The sequence below is a fragment of the Siphateles boraxobius genome, unplaced genomic scaffold (assembly GCF_051911475.1).
Source record: "Siphateles boraxobius isolate OS27281-9 unplaced genomic scaffold, OSU_SipBor_1 53, whole genome shotgun sequence".
Classification (NCBI taxonomy): domain Eukaryota; kingdom Metazoa; phylum Chordata; class Actinopteri; order Cypriniformes; family Leuciscidae; genus Siphateles; species Siphateles boraxobius.
In genome coordinates, this window is record NW_027509175.1 from 12763382 (window position 1) to 12777305 (window position 13924).

Consider the following 13924-nt stretch of genomic DNA (forward strand, 5'->3'; position numbering starts at 1 on the left):
GATGCTGCTTAAATTTCCCTGTGAAGGTACAAAAAAAGATCACTATTAATACTCTTACTAAAGATGCTGTAAAAAGTTTTTTTTGTTTGTTTGTGTTTTCTCATACAAAACTCACTACCACAATTCCAAGGTGTTTTGACTGATTGCCAGGATGTTGCTATGCTATGATGTTGCTACTAGTCAGATACTGGTCCAGGGGCCTATACCATGAAGCCGGTTTAGGTGGCTAGCCAGATATGTTTCAGTTTAGTTTGCGTCAACCCTGGGTTTTAGGGACCATGAAAGTGGTTTGGCTTTTAGCAGTGTTCATCGCCATAGTAACTTAAGCTCCACGGCTAACCTGGTCCGGGGCAGGTTATGTTTTAGGTAAGACGTTGCAAACCAAACTTGGACCAATCAGCTGTGAGCAAAGTGACGCATGTCTGATGCGATAAAGTCACTTCACCTGTTTCTACTCCAAAAATCGTCTGGTTTTTAGTGATGCTTATTTAGAATAATAAATTTGTATGATTTAGATATTATTTATGTAATTATTATACCCTTTATCAATCACACATTTAAAATTATAGTTCATCAATTATTATTACGCAGTTTAAATGAATAAATATATAAAGGTAATATAAATACGTCTTCAGCATCAATAGATGAAGCTATAAAATGACTACATGTGAGCTTAAATGTTCAATTCTCTCTATACCTTTATCAGCTGTATAAAAAACATCACAACTTTTACTTGCACTGATATACAGTAGCGAGACTTTTTCTTTTAGTTGTCCTCTTTCATAGACAGCTGTTTTCTTCTTGCTGTGTAAATTGGTTTAAATTCTTCCTATTTTGATACTTTTATTTAATAAGTGAATTGCGCTGCTTCTCTCGCGAGAAATTAATCTCAGTTTCACTCTTTCTCAACATGTGATTGGCTGTTCGCTACTGATGTCACACTTAAACTCCTAAACTCAGGATCAAAGCCTGAGTTGACACAGAAAGTTGATCAGCATCATGGTACCAACAAAGCCTGGTTGGATTGGTTTGGTTTTGTCAACTCTAAACTAATCCTGTAACCCTGAGTTTGTTCAACTACCATCATGGTACAGGCCCCAGGTGTCTGTGATATTTTGTTTTAAATTAAATGGACCCTAAGGATTTCTTTTATTTTCTTTATTTTCACATTTATTTTAATCCCTTTTATAATCTATTTTTTATGAAGCCAGGTGTAACTCATGACACTTTGGAAACACCTCTCCTCAAGTGATAGTTTTTGAAATTGTATATACAGTTTCAAACCTGAATGAGTTTCTTTCTTCTGTTGGACACAAAAGAAGATATTTTAAAGAATATTGATCACAGTTGATGGACCCCATTGACTTCCATAGTAGGAAAAAACATACTATGGAAGTCAATTTACAGATTGTTCTGTAAATATATTTCAATTTTTACTCAATCTTTCTGGCACCACAGCTGCTAGTTTTTTTGTCTGTAAAAATGACAGCATTTATTCGAACAGTATGAGAAATATTATAGATGCTTGCCCTCATAAGTACCAATTATCGAAGGATAATTTCATACGACTTAAATGCACCACCATAATTAACAATCCTAAACTTTGTTTGTTTATCCCAACAGGTTCAGACCTCCAGGTTTGTTTATCAAAAAATGTAACATGCTGCACTAAGAAGATGGAGGAGCGTTACCAGGTGGCGGCACGACGTGACATCCAGAACCTTCTCCAGACATCCAGCTCGAGTCTGAAGTTCCTCATCTCACGCAATGTGGCTGCTTTTCAAGGTTAGTTCATTGATTTTAAAGACTAGCACTGGTATATTGTCTGCAACTCTCAGTAAACGGTTCCTGAATTCTCTGACCACGTGTTGTGTGTTATTCTTTAGTTTATACGTTTATTAGAAATCCGAAAGATCAATGTACCGTTTATCCTACACCTGAGAGTCACTTCAAGCTTGGCAGGTTGGAGTGCTGTTGTTTGGTATGATGTCAGTTTGATTCCAGACATTTTACTTTTGTACAGTAAAGCATTACCACTGTATACTTTTCCCTGAGACCCACAATATGTGATTTAGTTCCCTGGTGGCTCTCCAAGGGCTTAATTCTGCTGCTTTTCAGTACATTTCAGGTTTACCAGTGTTCATTTAAGGTTTTTCAATGAATGGCTTCCTTGATGAGCTGTACACCAAGATGCTTGTTTTGAGGCCTTAATGAAACCCTTCACAGCTTCATAATGTTAGGTCATAGGAGCCTACGCACCTTTGCAGAGGAGGGTATCCTTCATTTGAAGCAAATAACAAACCCGGATAACCTGTAATCACCCATAAGTGCTGATGCAAGAAGATGCACCGATCCTGACAAAAACCTCTCTATGTCGTCTACAGCGTAATCTCAGCAGAGCCTCTCTCTCAGGTTTCACAAAGGTGGTTAGTCAGTCAGTGTGTAGCTAGCAGCTCATGGTGGGTCGGTTCATTGTGAGTGTGTGGAGTTCTTGGATTGCTGCAAATGTGCCAGGAGAGTGAAGATTAAGAGTCTCCATTACAGTAAAAGTGAAGTGTCACTTGTTTTATGCTGACTTTGAGATTTACAGAGGTTTTTGTTTGAGCGAGTGAGGTGATGCTGAAAACCAATGCAATTGTCATCAGTGTAAATCTGAACTTGCACAGGCAAATAAATATAGCAACAACAAATACAGAAAATGTTTAACTATGGTTACTGGTACACTTCTCGGACAGCTGTGCATTTCATCATGTTTTTATGTAAAATTATCTTTTTGACTTTAGTCTTTGCATTTCTCTTGCATTACTGAGTTGTGACTGACAGTTCAAACGCAGGTGTAGGCACGCTTCTGTTTACTGCCTACTTTGCTAGACAACATTACTGTGAGAGTTTCCCTCACAATCGAGACTATATCATTAAACCAAACCTCTTGCATTATTTCGCTTCTGGTTTAGGGCCCTTTTTATCTCAACGCAAGACCTGTTATATCACATCATTTGGAAGAATGATATTCAGGTGGCAGTTACCATAAAAACATTTTGCACGTTTTGTTGGGCGTAGACTCGGGGAGAGCCCTGATGGTGTCTAATCACAAGACTCATTTTATGAGATTAGGCCCATATTACAGGGCCCAGTCCCAGCCTCCTGCTGTCTAACTAGCTATTACCTCTTGCGCATTATACTGAACGCCGTTGTCTTGAACACCAACAGGTATGAAAACAAGGGCTGAAAGACAGCTGTTAACAAAATGTTTGAGATAGGGATGCAGAATGTAATATTAACCCTATTGATATTGCTAAATTTCAAATTTTCACCATTGGTCGAATTAGGCTAATATTGGAAGCAGACAATATTCTTTTAAAATGGCTTATAATTTAATGTATTCCTTTATTTCACATTAAGGGGAAACACTGTAATACAAAAAAAGGTGGTTTGAAAATTTATATAAAATCCATGTGCATTTGTGTATATTTACCCTATTGACTATTGTATTGGTTATCAATAAAAAAAGGTTTTGTTGGAAATCCTCCCCATCTTGTTTTTTTAATTCTCTTTTTCCCGTCTTTAAACAATGAATGTGCAATATAGTTCAGCGCTGCCGAAATTACTGTGACATCTTGTTTCACTTGCTTTGATTTTGGTGGACCAGTGAAATGCGGGTTTACCAATTTTATGAGGTTACACAGAACCCATATTATGATGGTGTTGGTTTTTGAGGAAAATAAATAATTCTGTCTTTGAAACAAATGGGCACCTTTTCCTAATTAAGCTTTAGTTTCTGTTAGAGATGTATACAGTGTAGATGTTGGAAACAGTTGATTGCTAGGAATTGGTCTTCAACCATGGGATACTGTGAGAATTTGACCACAAGAGGATGGTCTGGTAACATACATGACTTGTTTACTTTTTAGACTATATTCTACTTCCTCATTGTAAACCAGGCAGTCATGTGTGAACAGTGAGGGCCGTTTGTTTGCACAATTGTTACTGAAGCTGTGTAAAATTCCCTCTATAAAGGTGTACTGTTTGCCCCTGCATACGCTAGATATTAATATTACCCACCTGTTACCAACAAGTCTTGCAAAATGTGTGACAATTGAGGACATTTTCTCCTCTCCAAAATCAAACTAAAAACAAACACCAATATACGCATTACAGAAATAAGAATTCTGGGGGGTGGAAATGTTTTCATTGTCTCAGAGTGAAAATGCTCTGAACAACAGGGCTTATTTTCTGCATGCATTTGTAATTTTGAGGTGAAAAACAACCTTATTTGTCATATTGCATGCGGATTCTTTGTGTGGTTGTTGTTTATCATCTTTTGAATTACTGGCTAAAAGTTGCAGGTCTCAGGATAGTGGTTTATTCTAACCTGGTAAGATTAATAGTTGTGGTTGCCATGGAACGATGGCAAACCTCTCTGGGAGTGAAAGAGAGTTGACCGGCGTCTCTCTCAGTGGGCAGCAGCATATTTGCACATTGTGCGGCCGACGCGGAGACCCTTTACGAGTCGAGGTTAAAGATAAACACACTCCTGTGGAGCTGGAGTCGAGGCCTCTCAGTCGACTGAAGGTTGCTTGTTGAAAAGGCCGCCGGGTAGACATTTTCCACTTTTATTTTCACTGTATGTTTTTCTTTTTGCTTTCCCTGCATTGCCAAATGACTTCAAAGTGAGCTCTGCTTCAGTGGAGACCTGATGCATTCGGCAGGTGATGCCGAAAACAGCAATCGGTTTCGAGACGGAGGCTGAGATAAGAGGGCAAGATGTTTTTCTTAAGAGTGCCTCACTAGTGAGAGTGAAATTGCACTGTTGAGTGAGCAAAATACCTGGAAGCCACTTGTTGAAAGAGTATTCGAGAAGGCATAATTTTTAAAGTTGAGTGAGAAAAATTGCCAGAATTTGTGAAGAAGCCTCTGGCTTGTTCAGTTTGATTCAAAGCAAATCACATGGAAAAGTGTGAATCATCATTTTGGAAGTTACTGCACAGTTATTGATGTTTTGTGGTTTTGTAACATGTTGAATTGTGGAATTCCCTTAGTACCCATTGGAAAGATATCACAAAGGAGAGTTTTTTAATCTCATCCCCCCCCCCCCTCTTAAAAGTCCCGGTTCAATCTTTGATTTCTAAGTTGTTTACCTTGTGGAAAAAGTCCACATATCGAGATCTCAGCAATGCCTCATGCTCAACTCAGATTTGCAATCTGCAATCAAGAGATCCCAATGTAAACTCAAACATTTCTGTTCATATTCTTCCATTGGCAAACAATCTGAGCTGACTTCCACATTCATTTTCTAGCTCTGTACACTCTTAAAAATAAAGGTTCTTTATTGACATGGTTCCATGACAAACCTTTAAAATCCATGGAACTTTTCTTTTGCACAAAAGGTTCTTTAAATGTGTGAATTATTTAAATGAGGAATATTGTGACGTGTTCGTTCCTGGAAGAAAACTCAAGACTACAATGGAAGCGTTTCAGGGAGTTCAGAAACAGTGACACTGATATAGAGAATAAATCCTGCTGGAGGAACATTTTTCATGCTCAAACAATAACATGTTGAAAATGTAAAAAAGCATAATAGCTTCCCTTTAAGGTATTATTTATGTCTGTGTTACACTTATCTGAGCAGACGTCATACTATTTGCCTTAGCCACCACTAGTAATAATTCAATTCTGCAAATCATGCACTGATAACAATTTACATAAAGTCATGCACCAATGCAACAAATAATAATCCTAAATGAAATCAATTTACATATACAGTGTGACTTATTCAAACTCACTCTCCATATTTCACAGTGATATTCAAAGCTATCGGAGGCACGTAATGTTGATGACAAGGTCAAGGACGAGATAGGTCAACTGGCAGTCGACAGACCCCAGACCTAGTTTAATTTAATCACAAATAACTCATACAGTCAGTGTTCATGTCACATCGGGGGGGACGAGTTGAAAGGAAGGACTAAAGTGCCCATTTGTTAGACACAAACCCTGCAATTATGCATTTTTATTTGATACAGATGGAGACAAGGCCATGATTCATCAACCTCACAGTGAATAAAATTAAACATTCACAAAACAACAAAACAGAGACACTGCACACAGATAATAGTCTATTTTGCAAATATGGAGACTAAAAGGAACTTCTCCAACAATAAAACTATCCAAAAGACAATTTTATAATTCAGATGTTGTTCTTTCAGCTCAAGACTAAATAGAGCTCTCAACTTTGTGTTTAATTAAGGCATCACTGTAATGTGTTTTTCTTCTTCATATAATAGGGTTCATACATTTGGTTATGAATTTTTCACGTGTTAAACAACATGCATGAATGATACCTCAAAGCCTTTCGTAAATCCTTCATAATATGTATACATTATAATATCTGGATTTATAAATTTGCCAGATTGCAACTGCTTTACATTAAACCAAAAGGTATAGGAAAAAAAGCTTTCCTTTTAAATTGTGTTTCTGTGGCACTTGGACAACAGGATGAAAGATGCAAAGCCTGTCAATTTATTCAACTGTCACAGGCCACTTTGAGCCCATAAAACACGTTATATGCATGACTTGTATTTCCGAATGTCTCCTGGTTAACTTGCATTGCGGTCCCTTAAATCCTCTTTGTGATTCAGGAAGTCATCTTGGCAGGATTGAACGTCCCTCCGTGCCTTCCATGCTTATGTGGCCATACGCATTTTCTGGGACTTTTTGACTGATTGTTCTCAATAGCAGGAAGATACAATGCCACATGGGTGGTAGTGTACGCTGTGATGGGCTCAGGTTAGGACATTTATGTCACAGATTGACATTCCCTGGAGACTGTGGAGGATGTGATCCGAATTTCTTTATCTGACATTTTGGCCACCTACATGCTGTAAAGTTTCAGGAGAGACAACCGCATTTTAACTCACTACAGAAATTGTGAAACTATTTTTAACCAGAGTAATATATCGTGAATTCGAGTGGGAAGCTCTGGATTTTCTTTGAGCCCCGATCTGTACGAGTTTGGGCGCGTCTGCGAGAAACATGGCGGAATACCACAATACTTATAGGCATTTAGCAGTGACATTGTCAGGTTTTTTATTTACAACAAAATAAGCTAATTTCCTGCACAAAAAATAATAGCATTGTTATATAGCAATATAATATGTAACAATAAAGCTTACAATGGCTTCATAAATTCATAAAAAAAACTTTAAAAAGCAAAACACACCTGATGCACATTCTTTGTTCTTCATTTTCTAGAAGTAGTTTAAAACTGTGTAGTTCATTAAGAGAAGATACCCCGCCATCTTGCTCCAACAAAAGTGGAGGCTAGTTACTTTTTACCATGGTAGTGAGGTGCAATATTTGTTTTTTCCTGTGGTTAACATGATCCAAATACTATGGAAATTTAAAAATAGGGTTACATTTAAAAAAAAAATTTTTTTACAGATGTTCCTGTTTTTGTTAAAATGCATCTGAACTCAAGCTACTGCTACTGAAAACTCGAGCTGCGCAATTTTAAGAGAGAAAACATTTAATATAAATTTGTGAAATGTTCACCTGTTTGGAAAGCGTTTGTCATGTTCTGATGATAAAACCACAATTAACTGTATGGTTTCTACAACTTTCACTCAGGAGCAAAAATCTGCCTTTAAACTTGAAAGAAATAAAGATTTTCGTTTATCGTGGTAATTATCAATATCGACTGATATGAAAAATTGTATCGTGATAACTTTTGACCATATTTCCCAGCCCTACTAGCAACATGAAAAAAAAAAAAAAAGGAAACATCCTATATGAACCCATCCATCCAAACTTTCTTGTCTGGCGTTCTCAAGCTAACTTCAAAGTTTGTCTTAAGGTACTTTTTTATATAGGTAATATCTGTTGTACAAACAGTGCCATTTAGATTTTCCCATGCACATGTTCTTGCTCTCCCAACAGGACACCAGTGGCATCCTTGCAATCAGAGTTACTGTCACGCCATTTGCACGAAAAGTCCACAGCATTCCTCTCTCATGAACCTGCCCGTGATTTACTGGAGGCTTCAGGCAAATGACCTAGACCAACCTCTCCTTACCCAAACGTTCACTAATCAGAACCTGTCACTGGAGCGAGTAACAAAGGCTGCCTAATGAAAACAAAATGTCTCTGTTAGAGATGGCTTCCTGGTAAAGGACTCTGGTTAGAGGGCAAAGACATGCTTTTGTCCCATTACCGCTGCTGTGTGGTCTTCGGTGCATTTTTGCCTCCTTTAACTCATGAATCAGAGATTGATGTCGCACCAGGCCAAGTGGCCCTCATGCCCCGATGAAGTGCCATTCACCGGCAACCTTATTAAAATTCCCCAATTCCTGTAGGCTTTGCCCAATTTAGCATTTCGATATTGAAACCTGAACTTGGCTCATTCTGTGTCCCCCTAAGGGTCTTAAGCTGCAATTATTTGGCAAGTAAACAAACACTGGAAATGAGCAAATGCATGCGTATGAATGTCTTATTGTTTGTCGATAGGCTCAGAATTTGATTTGTTCTGTTAACTGGGAAATCTGTTCAAGAGCTCTTTTCACATTATTAAAATAATAGAGTTGTCATTAATTTTCTGGATAGGGAAGAACATGCAGTCTGAGTGATAGTATTGTTCTCTATCATGCAATTGAATTGAAATCAAATGGTTTTGTAAAGTATTAATGAAATTAGTTTAAAGCGGCGCAAAGCTAATGCATATTAATGTATCTAACAAATAGTACTTTGAGCAGACCGTATCTGAATTTTTTTACTTTTCAATTGAATTGAATGACTGGATACAGTTATAAACACAACGTGTACTCATGGAAATAGAAAATGAACACATTGTAACTCAGGAAGTGATCCATCTTGTAGTTATCTCTGCGGCTGCTGTCAAAGATAACCCATTTTATGATTATATTGTTAGTTCTCAAAGGGGGCATTCACACTAGCACTTTTGGTGGGCACCCGGGTTCGAATGATGTCAGAGTTCGGTTCGTTTGGATGATGTGAACGCTGTCTTCCGAACTCTGGTGCGCAGCCGCGAACCGTACTCGAGTCCGTTTAAGGGCGCTTTCACACTTGGTTCGATTGCCTGTTCGGAACCCGAGTTCGATTGCTCCCCCTTCCCCCGATGGACTGTGTTCACATTATATTATTTGTATCCGAACCGCGGTACGCTTGCGTCATAAAGATGAAATGATGCAAAATGGATAGAATTGCTCGCTTAACATTTGTTCTTCTTTTTTTTTTAACCTTTGGTTTTGCTTTCAAAGAAAACATACAGAAAAACAATTGCGTCTGTCTGCCGCAAAAGTACTAAAATCGTTCCAAATACAGCTGGCTGTCGGCCGAAGACAATTTTTGCTGAGGCAAGCATTAATCATCTCTCTGCTTGCAGTGGGTCAATCCCGCTTTTCGTCAAGGTAAGTGTATAAACACACACACACACACTGACGACTGTCGTGTCGACCACATTATACATTAACCGTACTGGAGTTCACATGAACCGTACCCCAGACCACCTTTTTAAGCGGACCCGAGTACGGTTCGCGGTGTGCACCCGAGTTCGGAAGACAGCTTTCACATCATCCAAATGAACCGAGCTCTGACGTCATTTTAACCCGGGTGCGCACCAAATGTGCTAGTGTGAAAGCCCTTTAAAAAGGTGGTCTGGGGTACGGTTCATGTGAACTCGGGTACGGTTCGCTGCTGATATGAATGCAATCGAACCAGACCGCGGAAGTGAACCGCTATTGATGACGTATAATGTATAATGTGGTCGACAGGACAGTCGTCAATGCGCGTGCACGTGTGTGTGTGTGTGTGTGTGTGTCTGTGTGTGTGCGTGTGTGTGTGTGTGTTTGTGTGTGTATACACTTAAATTGACGAAAAGCGGGATTGACCCACTGCAAGCAGAGAGATGATTAATGCTTGCCTCCACAAAAAATGTCTTCGGCTGACAGCCAACTGTCTTTGAAACAATTTAATTACTTTTGAGGCAGACAGACGCAAGTGTGTTTCTGTATATTTTCTTTGAAAACAAAGCAAAGGTTTAAAAAAAGAACAAAAAATGTGAAGCAAACAATTCTATCCATTTTCACGCCTTTTCATTCATTGCGGCGCCGGTTACCAAGCAACACGATTAGGCGCCACTGCAGCTTGATGACACAAGCGTACCGCGGTTCGGGTACAAATAATATAATGTGAACACAGTCCATCGGGGGCAGGGGGAGGGGGGAGCAATCGAACTCGGGTTCGGAACAGGCAATCGAACCAAGTGTGAAAGCGCCCTTATATACACTGCTGTTCAAAAGTTTGGGGTCAGTAAGATGTTTTAAAATGTTTTCGAATGAAGTCTCTTCTGTGCACCAAGACTTGCTTTATTCGTAACAAAAATACAGTAAAAACAGTAATATTATTACATTAAAAAAAAATAAAAAAAATAAAATAAATATATATATATATATATATATGTGTTTTATATTATTTATATATATATAATGTGTGAATATATTTTAAAATGTAATTTAATGTGATACATTTTTAAATATTTTTAAGTTAATTTATTTTTATAGAATATTTCTATATAATTTTTTAAATGTCTTTCTTTAGTGTAGTTGTAACAATGCAACCTGTCTAATAAGAATAAAAGTCCAAATATAATCAGTTTGGTAATTCCTTATGCACATAGATCAAACTTTACCTCTCATGCTTATTGTTTCGACTGTCAAGTTGTTTGTATAGAATGAAATGATTGATTCCCAAATGATTATCAGCACACTAACATTAGCATGCTCATGGCAGCAATCGTGAATTATCTAACATTATTTCCAAAGGATGATTGACAGCATTGAAATGTTTAAACTATGTGTACTTCAGCTTCCTTGAGGGAGCATAAGCGTTTTCTGGTTCTACATAAAAAGCAAATCACTGTCTCATGATATTAGTTAAGGATATTAATAACACACTTCCTTGAGGAAATAAATGCTTCATTTCTGCAGATTTCCAGTAATTTCTTATCAGCGTTGATCCATCAGCAAAGCAATAAATCAGTGTACCACTAGAACACAGCAGTATTTTCACACAGTAATGTCAGTGTGTGTCATGACTTGTATTCGGAGGGCCCCTAATAATACTCTTGTGTTTGTGTGTTTGGCTCACACCCCTTTCAGAGCCCCTTCTAATACCCCTGTTTAAGTGTGTTGTTAAGAGTGGCTTGCTCATTACTGCCACCGTTTTACCACAAACCAGACCTCTGCTGACAGACTTCCACGCCACAGGCCCAAGTGTGAGACGCAGGAGAGGAAGCACTTGCCTTTTGATACGCATTGAACCCTGGGGGAAAACTTTCATTCTTTAATAACTGGCCTGCTGATTGCTGGGAGAGTCTTAGTTTAAGATCCAGGAAAACATTCAGACATTTTCATGGTGGAATGACTCAGATTTTCGACTCAGATTTAAACATAGTTGCTAAGTGGTTGCTAGGATGTTCTGGGTAGTTGCAACAGTATTGCTAAGGTGTTGCTTGATGGTTGTTAGGGGTTTTCTGGGTACTTTGTAGGGTGTTCTGGGTCGTTAGTTGGATGTTGTTAAATTAGATGCTTGGGAGTTTTGTTGGGTTTCTGTTCTGCTAGGTGATGCTGGTTTAAAGAAATTCTGGGTGGTTGCCAAGGTGTTGCTTGACAGTTGCAAATGTTTTATGCATAGTTGTCAGGGTGTTCTGAGTGGTTGCTTGGGCATTTCTAGCGTTTTCTGGTTCATTGTTTGGGTGTTGCTAGAGAGTTGATGGTGGTTGCTAATATGATGTTACTAAGGTGATGCTAGTTGGTTTCAAGAAGTTATGGGTGGTTGCTGCAATAAGCACACAAACTTTGCACATCCTGACAATAGCCTGAACGCATCCGGAACACTAGACACTAATTGCACTAACTATACAATTGCTAGACATTTTCCTGTGTGTTGCTAAAGTGTTGCTAGGGAGGTTTTCTGGTGTTCTGGGTGGTTGCTTTGGTGTTGCAAGGGATTTGTTGGTGGTTGCTGTGATGTTACTAAGGTGATGCTAGTTGGTGTCAATACGTTATGGTGGTTGCTAAGGTGTTGCTATGCAGTTTCTAGTGTTCTGGATAGTTGCTAGTGCATTGTCAGGAAAGTGCAAAGGTTTGTGCATACTTGCTAGATCGCTCAGGGTGGTCCTCATCTAGCATTGCAATGCGATTGCAAGACAGTTTCCTGGGTGTTGCTAAGGTGTTGCTATGGAGGTTTTCAAGGGTGTTCTGGGTGTTTTCTTGTGTGTTGCTAGGGAGTTGATCGTGGTTGCTATGATATTACTAAGGTGATGCTAGTTGGTTTCAAGAAGTTCTGGGTGATTGCTGCAACTTAAGCACACAAACTTTGCACATCCTGACAACGGCCTGAATGCACCCGGAACACTAGTAACTATACAATTGCAAGTGTTGCTAAGGTGTTGCTAGGGAAGTTTTTCTAGGGTGTTCTGGGTGGCTGCTTGGGTGTTTCTAAGGAGTTTTGGGTGGTAGCCATATGCTGCTAAGGTGGTTTCAATACGTTTTGGTGTTGCTAAGGCAGTTGTGTTGTGTACAGTTACTAGGGTGCTCTTGGTATTGGCTAGGGTATCGCTGTGTGATAGCTGACAGTTTCCTGTGTGTTCCAGGTTACTAGGGTGTTACTAGTTTGCTGCTATGGTGGTCTTGGATTGGCATATAAACTGTAAGAGATACTGAGTTTTATGTGCATGTTCCTGTCTGTGTCAGTGTGTTGAAATAAAAGCTTTTCCATAGATTTAGAGACCATAGACACAAGCGGGGTGAAGGCGTCCAGACTGTTTTCAGCAGCAATGCAGTAAATGACAGGTTTCAGCAAAGACAGCATTCTTTTCCAGAGAGAGAGAGAGAGAGAGAGAGAGAGAGAGAGAGAGAGAGAGACGAAGAGAGAGAGAGAGAGACGAAGAGAGAGAGAGAGACGAAGAGAGAGAGAGAGAGAGACGAAGAGAGAGAGAGAGACGAAGAGAGAGAGAGAGACGAAGAGAGAGAGAGTGACGAAGAGAGACTCTGAGAAAGAAAACGTGGAGTTTAGCATCTTGTACTTTGACATGCATGTCAGAAGAACATTATATTATACAGAGAGAGATATAAAAGTTCTCAATTGTGTCTTATTTAAATTTTTCTCAGAAATGCCTCAATACAGAAATAAAATGGCTTGCAGTGTGAATTTACTCTCTGGGAAAACATTTGAGATGTCAAAGTGATCTCATCTGTGACTCTGTTTCCCAAGTGTAATAAGCTGTCAGGAATTCCCGCTCTGGACTTCTTTCTTCTCTCTTCATAAGTTCATGAGTGGCTGCTTCAGGATTTCGCTCTCAAATAAACTCCCAACTGGGACGGCAGGCATAAATAGCAACACAGTGTTATTCCTGTGGTTTTATGTGTCTGGCTTTAGCATCTTCAAAAGCAGGATATGGTTTGTGCCACTATCTAACCCCTTCCTCTCTGTCCCCGAAGACATTTGGCATAATGACCCTATAATTATACCACAGGCAAACAAAAGAGAGAAACTCTCTGGCAGCGGAGCTGACTGTTTGCAAACAGTGACAGTAATTTAGACTTGTGTTGCAAGTCTGAAATGTGAGCTGCTCGGATTAAAGCAGGTCAACTATAAGATTCCAGCGAATGAGAAAATAATGGCCCTCTTACTGCTCTACAAAAATGTAAACTCTTGAAGGTTTAAGGTTCTTTTTGTTCTTTTTTTTTCTTTCTCATTTGGCTCAGAGGGAGATGTTTTTAGATTAGATAAGGTTCTTAGAGAGTTCAAAAGTTTGGGGTCAGTAAGATTAAAAAAAAAATGAAATTAATGCTTTTATTTAGAAAGGAAACATTAAATTGATAAAAGGTGACATTGAATACATGTATAATGT

At 38.8% G+C, this 13924-nt stretch overlaps 1 protein-coding gene across 1 annotated transcript in view; it reads left to right on the plus strand.

Moving 5' to 3' along the window:
- Nucleotides 1–13924, plus strand: part of gpc5a (glypican 5a) — a 164734-nt gene that overhangs the window by 5621 nt on the left and 145189 nt on the right. The window contains exon 2 of the mRNA XM_077205400.1: nucleotides 1624–1785. Coding sequence (XP_077061515.1) covers nucleotides 1624–1785 — 162 coding nt within the window. The remainder of the gene's footprint in view (nucleotides 1–1623; nucleotides 1786–13924) is intronic.